The sequence below is a fragment of the Bombina bombina genome, chromosome 6 (genome assembly GCF_027579735.1).
Source record: "Bombina bombina isolate aBomBom1 chromosome 6, aBomBom1.pri, whole genome shotgun sequence".
NCBI lineage: Eukaryota > Metazoa > Chordata > Amphibia > Anura > Bombinatoridae > Bombina > Bombina bombina.
In genome coordinates this window covers 782,986,885-783,007,535 of record NC_069504.1, presented here as the reverse complement: position 1 = coordinate 783,007,535, position 20,651 = coordinate 782,986,885, and the positions used below count along the sequence as shown (strand labels likewise).

Sequence of the window (20,651 nt, the reverse complement as noted above, 5' to 3'; positions counted from 1 at the left end):
GAGGTTTTAGTCTCCCTACGCCTCCCATATTGGTGCTGCCTGGATATGGACTTAATGAATTTTTCCTAAGACATTTTTGTTTTTCACAGGACCTCAGGAGGAGAAGTGGACCTCTCGACACTGAATATTTTCATGCTGTTCCTCAGCATGGAGGTAAGTGCAGTCCGTTTATTTCTGGGGCTTTGAGACATTTACTCAGAAATGGCTGTACTATACTATTGCATTTTGGGGGTATAGACTCTGAAAGGGGTCTTCCTATGCTAGTATGTGGGATGTCATTAGCAAAAGGTAACAGATGACAACCCACATACTGTTAAATTCTCCAGACATTCCGGCGTCATTTTACATTAGCCAGAAGCGCTGGGAGGTTAATTTTAGTGCTCAGTTGCGAGTACCATAACGGGCATAACTCTGTTTATTTATATGTGGGAACAACGAGTTGTTGGCTGACGCTGGGGAAATTTACTGTCTAAAGGACTGTGACTGATCGGGGACATGACATTAGATTGCCATTTACTATTTGCCGGTTTCGTTGTTTGTTTCTGCCCACGATGGGAGGGACTTGTTTTTCGCGCGTTTGGCTTGCGCAGTTCCTCATCAGGAGTCCTAGACGAGTACTTGGAGCAGTGTTCTAGTGCAGCCCCTAGGTCCGCTTGTCACGATAATCTCCAAGCGGTCCTAGGCACGCTGTTGGAGGGTAGCGGTGGTCACGGAGGCAGGTATGAGCCACAGCGGAGCTGCAGAGGGGGGACTGTTTGTTTCAGGGACCAGTGTGTGAGCAGGGCCCATGTGGGGAGTGCGAGATATACATTGGACCGCACCTAATAGATATTATTTTATTTAGTCATATTTGGGACAAATGTGAAGACGTTTTTAAAGAGACAGTACACTACTATTTATTTCACTGATTGTTCTTGTTTATCAGTGACTTGACCACGCTTGCTTTTGAAATCTGACACTATGGAGGACCTTGAACAGAGTACATGTCGTATGTGTTTGGATGCCATTGTGGAACCCCCTGTTACACTGTGCCCCCCATGTATTGAGAGGGCTTTAGAATATAAGGAAAAAATTCTTTAATAAGGATATATCTAATGACTGTTCTCAGACTGATAAGACTCAGGGTATGCCACAACTTTCTCCCCAAGCGTCACAGCCTTTAACGCCCACACAAACGACGCCATGTTCTTCAACGGCGTCTGCTTCTTTTACTCTGCAGGATATGGCTGCAGTTATGTCATCCACTCTCACAGAAGTTTTGTCTAAGTTGCCAGTTTTGCAAGGCAAACGCAGCAGGGCAGAAACCCATGTGGTCACTGCGACTTCTGATGCTTTGATGGCTATCTCAGATGTACCGTCCCAGGGATCTGACTTGGGGGGTAGGGAGACCCTTTCTGAGGGGGAACTGTCTGACTCAGGTAGTGCGCTGCCTCAGACAGATTCGGACGTCATGTCTTTCAGATTTAAACTGGAACATCTTCGCGTGTTGCTGCGGGAGGTTTTGTTGACTCTGGACGACTGTGACTGTGGTACCTCCAGAGAAATTGTGTAAGATGGACAAGTACTTAGAAGTTCCTTCTTACTCTGTCTTTCCGGTTTCTAAGAGAATTTTGGAAATTAGGGATAGACCGGGTATCCCGTTCTCACCTTCCCCTATTTTTAAGAAAATGTACCCTATAGCTGACACCGTTCGGGACGCTTTGCAGACGGTCCCTAAGGTGGAGGGAGCTATATCTACCCTAGCTAAGCGTACGACTATACCTATTGAGGACAGTTGTGCTTTCAAAGCCCCTATGGATAAAAAGTTGGAGGGCCTTCTAAAAAAGCTATTTGTTCATCAAGGATTTCTATTACAACCGACGGCCTGCATTGTACCAGTTACAACCGCGGCTGCCTTTTGGTTTGAAGCCTTGGAGGAAACTCTTAAAGGGACACTCAAGTCAAAATTAAACTTCATGATTCAGATAGAGCATGCAATTTTAAACAACTTTCAAATTTACTTCCATTAACAAAATGTGCTCAGTCTTTTTATATTTACACTTTTTGAGTCACCAACTCCTACTGAGCATGTGCAAGAATTCACAGCATATACGTATATGCATTTGTGATTGACTGATGGCTGTCACATGATACAGGGGGAATTGAAATAGACATAACTTTGCAATTTATTTACCAAAAATCTACTACTCATTTGAAGTTTAACCTAAGTGCTATTGCATTGTCCTTCTTATCATGCATTTGTTGATTATGCAAATCTACTTTGACTGGTCCTTTAAGACAGAGACTTCTTTAGAGGAGATAATGGATAGAATTAAAGTCCTTAAGCTGGCTAATTCTTTTGTCACAGATGCCGCCTTTCAGATCGCCAAATTGGCGGCAAAAAATGCAGGATTTTCCATCTTAGCACGTAGAGCTTTATGGTTGAAATCTTGGTCTGCGGATGTGTCCTCTAAATCCAAACTTTTGACTATTGCTTTCAAGGGTAAGACCCTATTCGGACCTGATTTGAAAGAAATAATTTCTGACATTACGGGAGGTAAGGGTCACCTTCTCCCTCAAAATAAGATAAGACATCTAAGCAAAAAGGGACGACAAAGTAATTTCCGCTCCTTTCGTAATTTCAAAGGAGTCACCAATTCCTCTGCCACTAAAAAACCCAAAAAGCCTGCTGCCGCTCCCAAGACAGCATGAAGGGGCGGCCCCTGATCCGGGACCGGATCTAGTAGGGGGCAGACTTTCTCTTGTTGTCCAGGCATGGATAAGAGACGTTCAGGATCCTGGAAATCGTGTCTCAAGGGTCTCAGTTGGCGTTCAAAAAATTCCTTCCCAAGGGGAAGATTCCTGCTTTCACGATTATCTGTAGACCAGATAAAGAGGCGTTCTTACGTTGTGTAAAAGATCTCTCCTCTATGGGTCTTGTCAGAATGCCAAGCTCCCGAGATACGGGTCCAGGGATCCTCAGGCCGAACTGATAGATGCCTTGGGCGTTCAACCTAGCTTATGTGTTTCCACCGTTTGCTCTCCTTCCCCCGGGTGATTGCATGGATCAAACAGGAGAGGGCTTCTGTGATTCTAATCGCTCCTGCGTGGCCTCGCAGTACTTGGTATGCCGATCTGGTGGTCATTGATACCTTGAGTCAGGCACGCAAGCCTGTTACTAGAAAAATTTACCGCAAGATATGGCGTAAATATCTTTGTTGGTGTGAATCCAAGGGCTACTCATGGAGTAGAGTTAGGATTCCCAGCATTCTGTCTTTTCTCCAAGAAGGATTAGAGAAAGTGTTATCAGCTAGTTCCCTGGAGTTTGAATTTAGTTTTTAATGTTCTTCAAGGGGTTCCGTTTGAACCCATGCATTCCATAGATATTAAGTTATTATCTTGGAAAGTTTTGTTTTTGGTTGTTATTTCTTCTGCTCGTAGAGTTTCTGAGCTTTCAGCGTTACAATGTGATTCGCCTCATCTTATTTTCCATTCTGATAAGGTGGTTTACGTACCAAACCTGGTTTGCTTCCTAAGGTTGTTTCTAATAAGAATATTAATCAGGAAATTGTTGTTCCTTATGTCCTAACCCTTCTTCTAAGAAGGAGCGTATGTTGCATAACTTGGATGTGGTCCGTGCCCTGAAGTTTTACTTGCAGGCGACTAAGGATTTCCGTCAATCATCTTCATTATTCATTGTTTTTTCTGGAAAGCGTAGGGGTCAGAAAGCTACGGCTACCTCTTTCCTTTTGGCTGAAGAGTATCATCCGTCTGGCGTATGAGACTGCTGGACAGCAACCTCCTGAAAGAATTACGGCCCTTTCTACTAGGGCTGTGACTTCCTCATGGGCATTTAAAAATTATGCTTCTGTTGAACAGATTTGCAAGGCTGCAACTTGGTAGTTTCTTCACACTTTTTCCAAATTTTCCAAATTTTATACTTTTTTCTTCATAAATGGAAAGAGTCCACAGCTGCATTCATTACTTTTGGGAAATAAGAACCTGGCCACCAGGAGGAGGCAAAGACACCCCAGCCAAAGGCTTAAATACTCCTCCCACTCCCCTCATCCCCCAGTCATTCTTTGCCTTTCGTCCCAGGAGGTTGGCAGAGAAGTGTCAGAAGTTTTTGTTTTGTCTCTTATGGAGGGTAGTACTCTTCAACATGGGACGGGAGTTTTAATTAATCCCATCAGTAAGGGCCTGGATGAAAGTTAGTCCGGAGATGAAGGGAGAGTCTTTCTGCGAAACCATCCTGACTCGTATTAACAGCTCCACAAGCAATCAACGTTATCGAACTTTGCTGCCTGCTTTCTTCTCTCAAGTACATGGCGGAGGCGCTGCTACTATTCGTCACACTTGAAGGGCCGTGTTCCTGTTCCACGGCGTAGATTTTGGTTAGATTGTTTAGTTTTACTTCATCAGAATGTACTGCAATTTATTTGCTTCCCGTAAGGTACTATCTTGCGGGACTTAAAGGGACAGTATACACTCATTTTCATATAACTGCATGTAATAGACACTACTATAAAGAATAAGATGCACAGATACTGATATAAAAATCCAGTATAAAACTGTTTAAAAACTTACTTAGAAGCTTTCAGTTTGGCTCTGTTGAAAAGGTAGCTGTAAAGCCCATTGCAAGTGCCAAATAAGACACTCCCCCCCCTCCCCCTTCTTTTGCATATGAAAGACCCTTTACACAAACAGGAGCAAGCTGGAGAAGTAGCTGACAGTATTCACATAAAACTTTTGGGGCTTGGTTAGGAGTCTGAAAATCAGAGCAATGTTATTTAAAAATAAGCAAAACTATACATTTATTTAAAAAAAAAAAAAAAACTTTATGGGCTATATAAATAGATCATCTACAAAACATTATGCAAAGAAAAAATGAGGTGTATAATGTCCCTATAAGTATATAATATAGGGCCTCAGTCAGGCACCTTTGGAATCTTGGAATTGAGGGTTAATATCTCCCGAGAGGGAGTATTGAACAGTGGGGCTTTTAATCATGTTTGTGATCCAATCTACTTATGTGTAGTGTTAACTGGGCTCTCGGCTTAGAACATAAGGGCCTTTGGAGTAATGCGACCACCTTGTGACTGGACATGTTAACGTTCTGGTCTTCCATTTCTGCATTCCTGACTGTGTGGCGACTGAAAAATTCTGGTCTGCTAGTGTTTTGGTTCCTAGGAGGTGGTGAGTGCCCCAGCCATTGTGGATGTCAGGTGCCGTTTAAAATTTTCTTTAGTTAATATTATATTCTATATCTAGTTGTGGAGGATTCTGATTCTGAGACTGTTCGAATTTCAGATTCTTCGACTTGTGAAGAATGCTCTGTGAAGCCAATTTTTTCTGCTCTTTTGTGAGCAGGTGTTTGGGTTCTTCTGTTCCCCTGTTTTCTGACCTAATGATACTTGGGCTGGCCTTGCTGGAGTAGGTCCTGAGTTGTTGTTTCTTGGGGTGTAATGGGCCTAGATGAGGTTCTATGCTTCTCCCATTTTGGGACCTATGTGTCGGTCTGGCGGCTGGGATTGCCTAGAGGGTGCCCTCTGTTTTTGAGTTTTTACAATGTAATATCTTGTTTAGCCGCATTTTACTTAGTAAGTATTTACCTCTCTTGGGTGGTCCTGATGACGGCTGGTATGTTCTTGACCCGGGTTTTTACCTCGTCTGGGTCTGCTACACATATTTGTGTTGAATACTTTAGTATTCAAAGTGCTGACGACTTGAGTATAAGGCTTCAGTTGTCGTTTCGGTGCTTCCTCCAGATGTTGGGAGTAAAGATCGCTGTTCAGATGCCCCGGTCCTAGACCTAGTGTAATTGTTGGTCTGGTCGTTGCCTTACCTTATTTGTCGTGGACCATTTGGCTCTTTATGAGCGTGCTTGTTTCTGGGGGTCTTCTTTTATGGAATTTTGTGGTGTCCTTTTTGATTTTTTTTCTATTTTTTTTCCCCTTGCCCTGTCCCTTTGGAGTTTTGGGCTGGTGTTCCCTTCGCTAGTAAGGGGTGAGTGGTTGGGGGCTGGGGCGACGGTGTCTCCTGGAGGACTGTTGGCTCAGTTTGCGGTCTCTAGCTAGGCTTCCGGACCGGTCTGCGGCGTCAGTGTCCCTTGGGGCTTTTTCCTTTCAATGTTCTCGGCTTTCGACAAAGAGTGGTTTTGTTGGGTTGTGGTTTCAGGCCTGGTGCCCTCAGAACACGCTGCCTCTTGTACCCTCCCGTCTTGGCATTCAGTGTCCTCTATAGCTTGGGTATTGTTTTCCCATTAGTTATAATTGCAGCTGTGGACTCGTTCCAGTAATGAAGAAAAACAAAAATTATGCTTATCTGATTATCTTTTCCACAGCTCCCCATCCATATTTTTTTCTGTGGGGTGTCTGTATTTCTATTCTTCTGGCACCTTTTTAACCCTGATATTTCTTCTACTGTTCCTTGTTCCTCTGCAGTAATGACTGGGGGAATGAGGGGAGTGGGAGGAGTATTTAAGCCTTTGGCTGGGGTGTCTTTGCCCTCCTCCTGGTGGCCAGGTTCTTATTTCCCAAAAGTAATGAATGCAGCTATGGACTTCTTTCATCTGAAGAAAAGAAAATTATCAGGTAAGCATAATTTGTTTTTAGTTACAGTAATGGATGCGCTCCTCTTCTGCACACTCTGCTATTTAAGCTGGGTAAGGTCAGTGAGTGGGCATTCCCTTGGTAAGTTCAGGTTTTCTCCCACATATCACCACTGACTAAAAATACATACACAAGTTTGTGTAATTTATTTTAGTCAGTCACACACGCTCAATATATGATACATCTAATATCATGCTAAATGTGTTACACATTTTACCAGGGACGGTATATATTTCTTTAAACTTCTAGGGGTGTATGCCTATATTTAAAGCAGTTACTGGGTGTACATAATACAAAATGGTTACTGCACTAATGGTATCCGAGTATCTCAAGGAGTACTCTTGTTTCCCTAACACTAAAAATGTATTCATGCGGCTGTGCTTGGTGCTGTTACTTTAAAACATCACGCCTTTATGGTGTCTCAATCGTTTTGCTGTTATAGGCTGGAGTCCCCCCCCCCCTTTTTTTTTTCTTTTAGTTAGTTTAGATTGGAGTGTCTGCTTTACAGGGATGTTGATAAAGCTTTGAAGTATTGTGTAGAAACTTCTAAGGATTCCAGACAAACTTCTAGTTTTTCTTTTCTGATCTAAGTAATAGGCAGAAAAGCTACTGTAAGTTTCTTTAGCCTCTTGATTGAATCTCTTGATCCATATGGATGTGGGAACGGATTACTGCTCATTCTACCAGATCAGTTGGCATTTTTGCTATTAAAAAGGCGACTTCTGTTGACCAAATTTGCAAGGCAAGCTACTTGGTCTTTTTTGCATTATTTTCTAAATTTTTACCCTTTTGATTTGGCTTTTCTGGGGCTGCCTTTCATAGGGGAGTCATTCAGGCAGATGTCTCTGCTCTATTTTGTTTTTTGTACTGTTGGTCTATTTGGGTTGTAGATTTAGTTCTGTGAAACTAATCGCACCCTTATTTCTCAATACTCGTGGACTCCACAGCTTGTGTATTAGTACCCAGGAGTAATGGATTGTGGACTCTCATCACCTGTATAGAACAAAATTAAATTTATGCTTACCTGATAAATTTCTTTCTTGGTGTGAGTCCATGGGACCCCCACCCTGTTTTTTTTAATTTTATTCTGGTTGAAGCTTTTTTTCTCATTTTCCTACCTTTCTTGCTTGTACAGTGGATATAAAAAGTCTACACACCCCTGTTAAAATGGCAGGTTTCTGTGATGTAAAAAAATGAGACAAAGATAAATCATTTCAGAACTTTTTCCACCTTTAATGTAACCTATAAACTATGCAACTCAATTGAAAAACAAACAAATCTTTTAGGTGAAGGGAAGTAAAATAAAAAAATAAAATATGGTTGCATAAGTGTGCACACCTTAAACTAATACTTTGTTGGAGCACCTTTTGATTTTATTACAGCACTCAGTCTTTTTGGTATGAGTCTATCAGCATGGCACATCTTGACTTGGCAATATTTGCCCACTCTTCATTGCCAAAACACTCCAAATCTGTCAGATTGCGAGGGCATCTCCTGTGCACGGCCTCTTCAGATCACCCCACAGATTTTCGATTGGATTCAGGTCTGGGCCTCTGGCTGGGCCATTCCAAAAACTTTAATCTTCTTCTGGTGAAGCCATTCCTTTGTTGATTTGGATGTATAGCTTTGGGTCGTTGTCATAGCTTAAAGATGAAGTTCCTCTTCATGTTCAGCTTTCTAGCAGAAGCCTGAAGGTTTTGTGCCAATATTGGACTGGTCTTTGGAAACTCTTCATAATTCCCTCTACCTTGACTAAGCCCCCCAGTTCCAGCTGAAGAAAAACAGACCCAAAGCATGATGCTACCACCACCATGCTTCACTGTGGGTATGGTGTTCTTTTGGTGATATGCAGTGTTGTTTTTTGCACCAAACATATCTTTTGGATTTATTGCCAAAAGTTCAACCTTGGTGTCATCAGACCATAACACCTTTTCTCACATGCTTTTGGGAGACTTCAGATGTGTTTTTGCTCAATTTAGCTGGGCTTGGATGTGTTTCTTTGTAAGAAAAGGCTTCCGTCTTGCCGTCTAACCCAAAGCCCAAACATATGAAGAATACGGGAGATTGTTGTCACATGTACTACACAGCCAGTACTTGCCAGATATTCCTTCAGCTCCTTTAATGTTGCTGTAGGCCTCTTGGTAGCCTCCCAGACCAGTTTTCCTTCTCGTCTTTTTTCATCAATTTTGGAGGGACATCCAGTTCTTAGTAATGTCATTTGTTGTACCATATGTTCTCCACTTGATGACTGTCTTCACTGTGTTTCCATGGTATATCTAATGCCTTGGAAATTCTTTTGTACCCTTCTCTTGACTAATACCTTTTAACAATGAGATCCCTCTGATGCTTTGGAAGCTCTCTGCGGACCATGGCTTTTGTGTAGGACGCAAACTAAGAAAATGTGAGGACAGACCTACTAAGAGCTGAACTTTATTCAGGGTTAATCAGAGGCACTTTAAATTATGGCAGGTGTGTGATGACTCTTATTTAACATGGTTTTGAAGTGATTACTTAATTCTGACACAGCTACATCCCCAGTACACTTATGCAACCACATTATTTTAGTTTTATTTGTTTACTTCCCTCCACTTAAGATTTTAGTTTGTTTTTCAATTGAGTTCTGTAGTTTATAGGTCACATTAAGGTGGAAAAAGTTCTGAAATTATTTCTTTGTCATTTTTTTTACATCACAGAAACATGACATTTTAACAGGGGTGTGTAGACTTTTTATATCCACTGTATATACATCATTCTAGTTTTTAATAAAATGGGGGAGGGTTTTATATAGTTTTTGGGTTTGTAAATCTTTGCTTTCTGCTAGTAGCCAGGAGAAGTAATGGTTTGTGACTCTCGCCACCATTAAATTTAAATTTAATTTATCTGGTTTTCCTTAGATAGCGAGCTAAGGGCCTACTTTGTGTTTCAGTCTTCATAGTGTTTTTTTTTTTTTGTTTTTTTTTTGTTTTTTTAAGATACAGTGCAGCTTTTTACCCTCTTCCTTCCCTTGCAGCTTGAGAAGGAAGATACTGTTTTGAGGATAGGCCTAGCAATATTTGAGGATCTTCACACCCGTTGTTCATGCTACAATTGGAGAATAGATAGATCGGAAAGAAGGGAGGAGACAGAGAGGCTTCATTTTGTTTCTTAAAATGCCTTAAAGCTATTCTCCTAATCACGGTTTTATATGCTTCCTATATGGTCTGTATATTAGTCTCAGGGTGACATTGAAATGAAAATACTCTATGGTTGTCTGTAATTGTTGTAGCGCTTAAAGGGACACTAAACCCATGTTTTGTTCTTTCATAATTCAGGTAGAGAAGACAATTTTAAACAATATTCCAATTTACTTATATTATCTAATTTGCTTATTTTTTTTTAGATATTTTTTGATGAAGAAATAGCAATGCACATGGGTGAGCCAATCACAAGAGGCCTCTATGTGCAGCCACCAAATCAGCAGCTACTAATCCGATCTAGATATGCTTTTCAGCAAAGGATATCAAGAGAATGAAGCATAATAGAAGTAAATTAGAAAGTTTAAAATTGCATGCTCTGCCTAAACAATTAAAGAAAAAATGTTGGTTTCATGTCCTTTAAGTGTCTGATAAAAGATATTCATCCAGCTGCCTGCTAAGAACCCTGAGGAGCAGAAGGCCATGCAATATCACAACTGATATGTGTCAGATCAAGTACAAGGGTGTACAACCGCTGATTGGACAAGGCCTAAGCTAGTAACCTCTAAATATGTAGCCAAGTCCGAGAGTATGTGTGGTGAGAGAATGTAGAAAGCATAGTCTTGTTTAGAGCTATGGAATATCCTCCAGGCATTGTGATTTCATGATTAAATAATTTTGCTTGTGTTAAAATAGGCATTAAGTAATCTGTTTTTTTAGACTTATAGTTGGATTGCAGATAAATCCTCCCTTTCTTTTATCTTTTTTGAGCACAATTTACCTGAATTTCAGTTAGTTCTGAATTCACATCCTCTTGGTTTGCAGAGGAACAAGTATGCATGTATCATATCATGTATCATCCTTATTCGTTTGCAGCAATGGAAATATATGGAATATTTAGCCGACACTCTAGCTTTTTTTGGCTTTCCTTGCATTTACGCTGGTTCTTGTTAAAACAGGTTAAATGTATTTTTATTAGAATTTGGTCTTGCTTGTCTATAGATGCTAAGAGAGAGCGTGGGAAAGAGTTAGATTATAAAGTTTAGCTGTAGTTAATTATAACCAGAGATGCCAGACTCGTGGACAATGAATAATTACTTTAGATTAAGTTACATGAAGCAACCAAGAGACCAAAAGGAGTCCACAGTGTAAAAATATACAAAGTGCTTATATCTTGTCTCAAGACAGAAAGAGAGAGGAAACAATATAGAGTAGTTTTTATTTATTTCAAATTTAAAATTGCTTATTTGGCATTGAGCCAAGCTGTACACCGTATCACATCATAGATAATAGTCAAATTTCACAATGGGCCATAGCCCTAATTAGCAGTTATACAAATATTTGTCATAGTGTGGGTAAAACATATGTAGAAATTGTATAACTTTTTTGAATAACCCCTAAAAAGATACCAAAATTTAAATTGCAATATGACAAGACAAAGGGAGAAGGATAACTTTTTGAATATAGGTGTTTTGTAAAGTATTTAAGGATGTGCAATCGTATCACCCTAAACATACATCAAAGTATAACGCAAAACATATCTGTTCTGAGTTTAAATGATCCTATTACTCCCTTAAAGGGACATAATACTCTTATGCTACACTTGAAGCTGATGCGGTATAACTGTAAAAAGCTTACCGTTAAATATCACCTGAGCATCTCTATGTAAAAAAGGAAAATATTTACTTCACAATTTCCTCAGATCACCAGAGTAAATCTGTGTAAAAAGTTAATACTTCAGCTGCTGTCCAGCTGCAGGTAAATAAAAAAAAATATGAAGAAATGAACTGCTGAGGTCATGAACTTTTACTTTGATCTCATGAAGATTTCATAGTAAACTTCCTTAACTGAATAGGGAAATAACATGAGTGTGCATTAGGCTCATCCCTTGCCTGTCCTGGGACAGACGTACTAATTTGCTGTTTAAGTATTCACATCCCATTGCAAAGGACTTTAAAGAACCAGTAAACACAGTAGATTTGCATAATCAACAAATGCAAGATAACAAGACCAATACAATAGCATTAACTCTGAATTTTCAAATAAGTAGATTTTTTTTCTAACAAATTTCAAAGTTATGTATATTTCCACTCCCCCTGTACCATGTGATAGCAATCAGCCAATCACAAATGCATATACGTATATTCTGTGAAGTCTTGCACATGCTTAGTAGGAGCTGGTGACTCAAAAAGTGTAAATATAAAAGGACTGTGCACATTTTTTTTAATGGAAGTAAATTGGAAAGTTGTTTTGAATTACATGCTGTATCTGAATCATTAAAATTTAATTTTACCTGAGTGTCCCTTTAAGACGTTTTGAGGTGAAATATCTATCTTTTTTTTCATAGAGCTGTTAGGGTGATATATTCTAGTCTGCTTTTTACAGCTATGCTGCATTACTTTCAAGTTTTTCAACATTTGGGTATCACGGCAAAAAAGAATAGTTTGTGATTTAACTATGTTAATATTTTTACTATGTGCAGGCTACCTGAAGATGATTATACAGTATTAAGTGGATGGGAATAAACTATAGAGTTTTAATAAAAAACATCCATTCATAATCCCCATACATACCAAACTCAACTATGGGCTAAACTCCTACAATCCGGGAGCTATATTATGTTTAACATAATCTAGATTTTCCCATATATAAACTTCCCCACTTATAGTTCAGGCACACACAAACATAAAAAGGAGATTAAACAAGTGTTTTGGCATAAGCTTCTTCAGAGGGGAGTGGGGGGAGAGAAATAAGCAAATATAATAATAATAATTTATGATGTATGTGTTAGTGGAAATTATAGAATTGCACATACACACCTTTTTTCTGTTGCATTTTTTTTCCTAGCCTGGCGATGACCATAGTGCTGATGGCTGAGGCCCTGGAGAAACTTTTTCTGCAGAAGATTTCAGAGATGCCACAAGAAGAGACAGAATTAGTCATTGTGCAGAGCAAGGGTCGTGGACGAGGACGGAAGGAGCCAGGTGAGAGTGAGTTGAACTTGGGAGAGTGTGCTAAACTTGTTTTGATGATGTAGTTTTAATTTCCTTCTATTGGCAGTAAGAGTCTACAAGAAACATTCATTACATATGGGAATTACCTTTCCAGGCCACCAGGAGGAGGCAAAGACATCCCAACAAAGCTTAAAGTGAAGGTCCATTTTGATGAATTTGTGCTCGGTTTTTAATAAACCTATTAAAAAACAAGGGCACTTTAATTCTTCAAAATTGACATTTCACTGTTTTCTTCAAAACGTACCTTTTTTTTTTTTTTTTTGAAAATAATTTTTTTATTGAAGTTAACATATATCATTCACAACAAGACCTCGCCATAAAGGCCAAAGTTACAGCAAAGAGGGTAATACATTGTCTGTCTATCCAAAGGTGTTATTGAGAAAGCACTGTACACATACAGCAATAAAAAATAAATTTCAAGTCTAGTTATGAAGATAGACAGTATCTTAGGGCGAGATAAAATAGAACTTCATTTTATATTATAATGTTAGCGTATGAACTCTCACATTCTAAACAATATTTTACCTAAAACCAAAAATATCAGCCTGTGGAGAGTTAACATAAGTATCAGCCCACTCTTGGGCTGAGATATATAGGGGGGAAGGGGATATTCAGCGGGTAAGCACCGCTATACGCATAGGGAAGGGGGGGGGCGGAGCCAAATATAAATGTAAGTAGTATAGGGGTACCTGGATATATCATTCCTTAAGCTTTTATAGATTGACATGTTCAGCAGTGTAACTTATGGTCTAAAACTAACCATCTAGGCAATTACTGTCACATAGTACATAGCAGGGATATCTGGCCATCGGCCACCATATAAGCAGGAGTTGTGTATATAAAGTATAATAACCAACATGTTAAAGGGCGCGAGGGCAAAGAATGCTAATCTATATGCACCCATAAAAGCGTAAGAGCTTGTAAGTAAATCATGAAGCAGCCAATAAAGCTAATAGGGCTGCAAATAATTAGGAAATTAAGCTAGGTCCAGTAGTACCCCCTACATACAAAACATTAAACTTGAGTAATAGAGTTATGAGTTAGTGTATAAACTAGCTAAATTGTCCAGCACGTTGGACAATTGGTATCTAAAACATGCAGATGAACCTATTGCATATATAATCCATATTAGTGCGATCAGAAGGGCAGCATTTTTCAGAGCCCAGATTACATGTTAACTGTATTGTTGGGTGATAAGCTAGGGCAAAAGTACTCTATTGAATACTTGGGTATATAGTATAATAGGTGAGAATACGCTTTCAACTGTGAAAATATGGCCTTATTCATATATGTAAAATAGCATATCAAAACACCATGAATCTCTAATGTGAAAAATACAACTAATATAGGCTAAGGAACCTACCTGGGTATGACATATTTATTATTCTATACAAGCTAAGCCTGTAAGTTAACTGACCCAGTCAAATAAACAAGTGTTTTAATACTGAGATAAAGTAGCAACGCTGCAGCAATAAAATTTGCACGTAGCTAGGTAATACAAGCTGCATTAGTTAGGATTAGATTAGTGGAGATCATAGGAGTCATTGCTTTTCACTAGTTACAGTGATGTGTCCTACTATTATAAAAACTACTAATTGCGTCTTATCTAATAGACATTACAAACATTAAGGACGTGTAACACAGAGGGTAGAACAGAACCCCCTGAAAGCTTTACATGAGTGCATGGTAACTGTGGAATTGGGTGGTAGACTAGGGCACAAATATTTATTGAATACTTGGGTATATAGTATGATAGGGAAGAATAAGCTTTCCACTGTGACATGGGGAGACATATTTTCCGTATATCTAAGCATAGCATACAATTATAGAGCACCTAGCTTTCTCAGACAGCATTTCAGGCACATCTAAAGGGAGAAACATTTAGCGTGGGAGCATAAAGGGGTAACTAGTCTAGTGTTTGAAATAGCAACTCTAAACCCTGTCTTAAGCAAGGTACTAGCTCAGTCCTGTGGTGTCAGACTGTTAGATGTGTGTGTGTGACCAGGACCCTGAGGGGAAGCCATACGTCTCATCTGCTGCTGGGCTATCAACATAGCAAACAGTTAAAGCAGATTGTTATTAATGCCAACTTAAATCTAACATGTGGAAGAGAAATGTATGAAAGATAATGCATCTGTAGGATACACTGACCTAAATAACTCAGTAACAGTATGCAAACACTTCGTTAGAAATCACATATATTCAATATAAGTCCTCTAATAAACATATAGGAGGAGGTAACTTGCAAGTATCAACAGGGGCAGTGACATATTGTAATCGATGAGGGCAAAAATATTGCCAATTTGGAGCCACAAGTGTCCAACTAGGTCCCTGGATAAGAGGCAATCCCTGAACATAGTGGCAATCACTGATCTCTCCATAATCACCCCACACCACTCCTGTGAAGTGAGTCTATACCCGCTGTGTCGACTGAACAGACTAGGGCAGAAATCAGTGGCAAAGTGGTGATCCCCCTCTCAGGTAGAAGTGAATCGTATAGCTGACACCATGACTATGTATAGGAGTGTCTGTGAGTTTTGGGCCTGAGGTCTCACCATCAATGGGAGCACAGTCAAAAGCCTGCATCTTATCTGTGTCGGAAGGCCCCAATAAGGAGGAAGCATCAGTTTCCCAGCCGCTATCTTGTGTCAGTAGAATAGTAGGCAGTAACTCTCCGTCGCGGTAGTCAGGCACCCCTTCGTTAACAAAAGCTGACAGGTCTAATGTCTGCCCCAGCGCCTCCTTCTGAAGTATCCGTTCCGGAGCTTCTGCGGGTATGCTGAATCAGCTGGCCTCATGCAGTATCGGCCCCGTGAAGGGCAAGCTAGATCCTTAGCGCCGTTCCCAGCGTAGTGATAATTGGCATCGTGCTGACAAAGTGGACTGCCAAGGGGGACTCTTTAAGCGCGTCTCCGGACAGGCTTCTGGGTATTCCTCTCGTTACTGAGATCAGCGTGTCTGTGAGATCAGTGTAGCAGCTTGTTATCTGCTGATACCAGTCCTTGTAATAAGGTGTAGAGTAGTTCCTGGGTCTCCTCCATATTGAGAGCAGTTTCAGGGCTCAGACCTGTTGACGGGTAAGAGCAGAGGTAGGCCCAAGTATCCGGCCTCACACGGTATAGCAGCTCTCTATAGTGAGGGTGCTAAACCACAGGGTTAGCAATCCAAATCGAGTCAGGTAGAGTGTCTTTCCTTTATAGATCGACTGATAAGACAACTTTGGCATGAATTTTAGCTCATATTATTTCTATATTTAGTTTACTTTAGTTAGGTATGGCCTAGGAGCTCAGAAAACACATGTCTGATCACCTCGGCAGTTGGCTCCGCCCCCCAAAAAACATACCCTTTTAATCATGGCAGCCTCTCCAGCACTTCCTCCGCCTGTCGCAGTCAGTATTCTCGCGGGTCCAAAATGACGAATCCGGCTTCCTCCATTTCACAGCGTTGCATCAGGCCAAGATTCTCCCAGGTGGGAAACTGTGATTGGAAGAAGCCTGATTCGTCATTTCTGACGTCTGCAGAGGCTTCCGACGGCCGGGGGAATCGCTGGAGCGGCATTCAGGCTTCTTTTTACAAGATATGACGAGTCCACGGATTTCATCCTTATGGGATTAAGCCTCCTGGTCAGCAGGAAGTGGCAAAGAGCACCACAGTAGAGCTGTATATATAGCTCCTCCCTTACCTCCCACTTCAGTCATTCTCTTTGCCTGTGTTAGTGATAGGAAGAGGTAAAGTGAGGTGTTAGTTTAGATTCTTCAATCAAGAGTTTATTATTTAAGTAGTGCCCCTGAGTGCTACTTTGTTCTGGGGTGTAGCCTAGACCAGATCAGTCTCTTCCATAACAAAAGAGAAGCATCTGGTGGCTTTAGAGCGATGGGAACTTGTGGGACATATTCTTACTGCGCCTCCCATGTATTGGTTTGCTACCCCTACCAAGGAAACCTGAGAGATATTTACTCAGGATTTTCTTCTTCATTTCAGGGCCATGTGAGGGAAAGTCTCAGAAGACCTCACACACCTGCAGACTGCCTTACTGTCCGGAGGGAGATGAGGTAAGTGCTAACTTTATTCTGGGGGTGAGAGTCTCAGAAAGAAGTTGGGCACCCTGTTTTAGCCTTCATCAATTTTCACTCCCTTACATAGATAGAATGGCCCCCTCAGAGCTTCAGGGGATGCTGTGGGACAGTTACGGGCATAGTTTTAGTTCTTTCTGCATTGCTATAAGAAAAGGAAGCCATGCATTGAACGAGCCCTATGTGTATAACAGAGCCTTCTCTGTAGAGCTAGCAAGCGCATTCAGTGTACGATACATAAGACTGGGGTTGTTATATATATCTTCCGGTTTTAATGTTAAGCAGGATTCTGTTCTTGCATTATTCCTCCCGGTGGTTTAATTATGGCTGACTGGGAGTTTTCACATTGCTGGGCTAGATAATGGCTTAGTTATTTCTATCAGTGCAATATATAGCCGACACAATCACAAGCTATGCTGGCTTTAATGTTGGGAATCCGTTGTTTTGCTTTATTGTATCGGATTCGACTGCTTTACATTTCCCCGTAAACCGTTTTTTATGGTATAAATGGCGACCGGGAGGAGATACTGATGACCCCCACGTTGGGCGGAGTTGGGTTTGGCGCCTTTTTTAGTTGCGCACTTCATATGGCCTAGTACACCGGAAAGCTTTTGTAAGAACTTATTCCGGACTGTTTACCCCGTTTGTAAGAAGCTATGAGAGTTTAATTCTACGGGGTATAGTGCTTTACTGCTTGTCAATATTTTTCTTCTACTCTTAGTTTCAGCCCAATATGCCCACGATGGGTGGAGCTTGGCTATGTTCACTAAGGTTTTACGCGCCCTTTATTATGCCGTGCCAGGAAAACTCTGAGGGGCTATTATTTTGGTTGTTGCATATTGCAATAGTAGTGTACATGTTACACACCGCTTTTCTGTGTCCTCAGTTGTGGTAAATCAACAGTAGTTCACAGTTCACTACCCTATTCCGTTGTTTTTCGGTTTGAAAAATGATGGAGGTAATTGGATTGATGATGGCGGCAATGGACATCATTCCGTTTGCTCGTTTTCATCTCAGACCGCTACAACTGAGCATGCTCAGGCAGTGGAATGAAGATTATGCAAATTTGTCTCCTCAGATAGATCTGGATCAGGAGACAAGAGACTCTCTTCTTTGGTGGTTGTTGCTGGATCATCTGTCCCAAGGGACGTGCTTCAGCAGACCCTCATGGGTGATGGTGACAACGGACGCCAGCCTTCTAGGATGGGATGCAGTCTGGAATTCCCTGAAGACTCGGGGTGTGTGGACTCGGTCGGAGTCTCTAATTCCAATCAATATTCTGGAGTTAAGAGCAATATTCAGTTGGCTTCGGCCAAAATTCATCCGATTTCAGTCAGGCAACATCACGACTGTGGCTTACATCAATCATCAGGGAGGAACGAGGAGTTCCTTAGCGATGACAGAAGTATCCAAGATAATTCAGTGGGCGGAGGCTCACGCTTGTTAGCTGTCAGCAATCTACATCCCAGGAGTGGACAACTTTAAGCAGACAGACGTTTCATCCAGGGGAGTGGGAACTCCATCTGGAGGTCTTTACCACCCTGATTCTCAGAATGGGCAGACCGGAATTGGGTCTGATGGGTCTCGTCAGAATGCCAAGCTCCCAAGATACGGATCCAGGTCAAGGGATCCTCAGGCCGAACTGATAGATGCCTTGGCAGTGCCTTGGTCGTTCAACCTAGCTTATGTGTTTCCACCATTTGTTCTCCTTCCCCGGGTGATTGCACGGATCAAACGCGAGAGGGTTTCGGTAATTCTAATCGTGCCTGCGTGGCCTCTCAGGACCTGGTATGCCGATCTGGTGGACCTATCCTCTCTGCCGCTGTGGAAGCTTCCATTGAGGCAGGACCTTCTCATTCAGGGACCCTTCCATCATCCGAATCTAGTTTCTCTGCAGCTGACTGCTTGGAGATTGAACGCTTGATTTTATCTAAGCGGGCGTTCTCTGATTTGGTCATTGATACTTTGATTCAGGCACGTAAGCCTGTCACTAGAAAGATCTACTATAAGATATGGCGTAAATATCTTTATTGGTGCGAATCCAAGGGCTACTCATGGAGTACTTAGGATTCCCAGGATTTAATCTTTTCTCCAAGAAGGATTGGAGAAAGGGTTATCAGCAAGTTCCTTTAAAGGGACAAATTTTTGCTTTGTCGATTTTACTACACAAGCGTTTGGCAGATGTTCCAGACGTTCAGTCTTTTTGTCAGGCTCTGACTAGAATCAAGCCTGTGTTTAGACCAATTGCTCCACCCTGGAGTTTGAATTTAGTTCTTAATGTTCTTCAAGGGGTTCCGTTTGAACCCATGCATTCCATAGATATTAAGTTGTTATCTTGGAAGGTTTTATTTTTGGTTGCTATTTCTTCTGCTCGTAGAGTTTCTGATCTTTCAGCGTTGCAATGTGACTCTCCTTATCTTATTTTGCATTCTGATAAGGTGGTTTTACGTACCAAACCTGCTTTTCTTCCTAAGGTTGTTTCTAATAAGAATATTAATCAGGAAATTGTTGTTCCTTCATTGTGTCCTAATCCTTCTAAGAAGGAGCGTTTGTTGCATAACTTGGTCGTGGTCCGTGCCCTGAAGTTTTACTTGCAGGCGACTAAAGAATTTCGTCAATCATCTTCTTTATTTATTGTTTTTTTTCTGGAAAGCGTAGGGGCCAGAAAGCTACGGCTATCTCTTTTCTTTTTGGCTGAAGAGTATCATCCGTCTGGCATATGAGACTGCTGGACAGCAGCCTCCTGAAAAAATTACGGCTCATTCCACTAGGGCTGTAGCTTCTTCATGGGCATTTAAAAACGATGCTTCTGTTGAACAGATTTGCAAGGCTGCATCTTGGTAGTCTCTTCACACTTTTTCCAAATTTTCCAAATTTGATACTTTTGCTTCATATGAGGCTGGTTTTGGGAGACAGGTTCTTAAAGCAGTGGTGCCTTCCGTTTAGGTTCCTGTCTTGTCCCTCCCTTTCATCCGTGTCCTATAGCTTTGGTATTGTATCCCATAAGTAAGGATGAAATCCGTGGACTCGTCATATCTTGTAAAAGAAAAGGAAATTTATGCTTACCTGATAAATTTATTTATTTTACGATCAGACGAGCCACGGCCCACCCTGTCATTTTCTAAGACAGGTCTTTATTTTTGTTAACCTTCAGTCACCTCTGCACCTTGGCTTTTCCTATCTCTTCCTAACTTCGGTTGAATTGCTGGAGTGGGAGGGAAGGGAGGAGCTATATATACAGCTCTGCTGTGGTGCTCTTTCCCTCCTCCTGCTGACCAGGAGGCGATATCCCATAAGTAAGGATGGACTCGTCATATCATGTAAAAGAAAAGGAAATTTCTTTCATGTAATTGGCAATAGTCCAGGAGCTAGTGACATATGGGATATACAATCCTACCAGGAGGGGCAAAGTTTCCCAAACCTCAAAATGCCTATAAATACACCCCTCACCACACCCACAATTCAGTTTTACAAACTTTGCCTCCTATGGAGGTGGTGAAGTAAGTTTGTGCTAAGATTTCTACGTTGATATGCGCTTCTCAGCATTGTTGAAGCCCGATTCCTCTCAGAGTACAGCGAATGTCAGAGGGACGTGAAGGGAGTATCACTTGAATCAATGATTTCCCTAACGGGGGTCTATTTCATAGGTTCCCGGTTATCGGTCGTAGAGATTAATCTCCTACATCCCTTTTCAGATCGACGATATACTCTCAATTTACCATTACCTCTACTAATAACTGTTTTAGTACTGGTTTGGCTATCTGCTATATGTGGATGGGTGTCTTTTGGTAAGTATGTTTT

At 41.1% G+C, this 20,651-nt stretch overlaps 1 protein-coding gene across 1 annotated transcript in view; it reads left to right on the top strand.

Annotated features, from left to right (window-relative positions):
- The window catches only part of LOC128663661 (bromodomain-containing protein 4B-like), a 777,540-nt gene that overhangs the window by 231,578 nt on the left and 525,311 nt on the right, over nt 1-20,651 (top strand). The window contains 2 exon segments of the mRNA XM_053718097.1: nt 12,611-12,622; nt 12,624-12,747. Of these exon segments, the coding sequence (XP_053574072.1) occupies nt 12,611-12,622; nt 12,624-12,747 (136 nt within the window).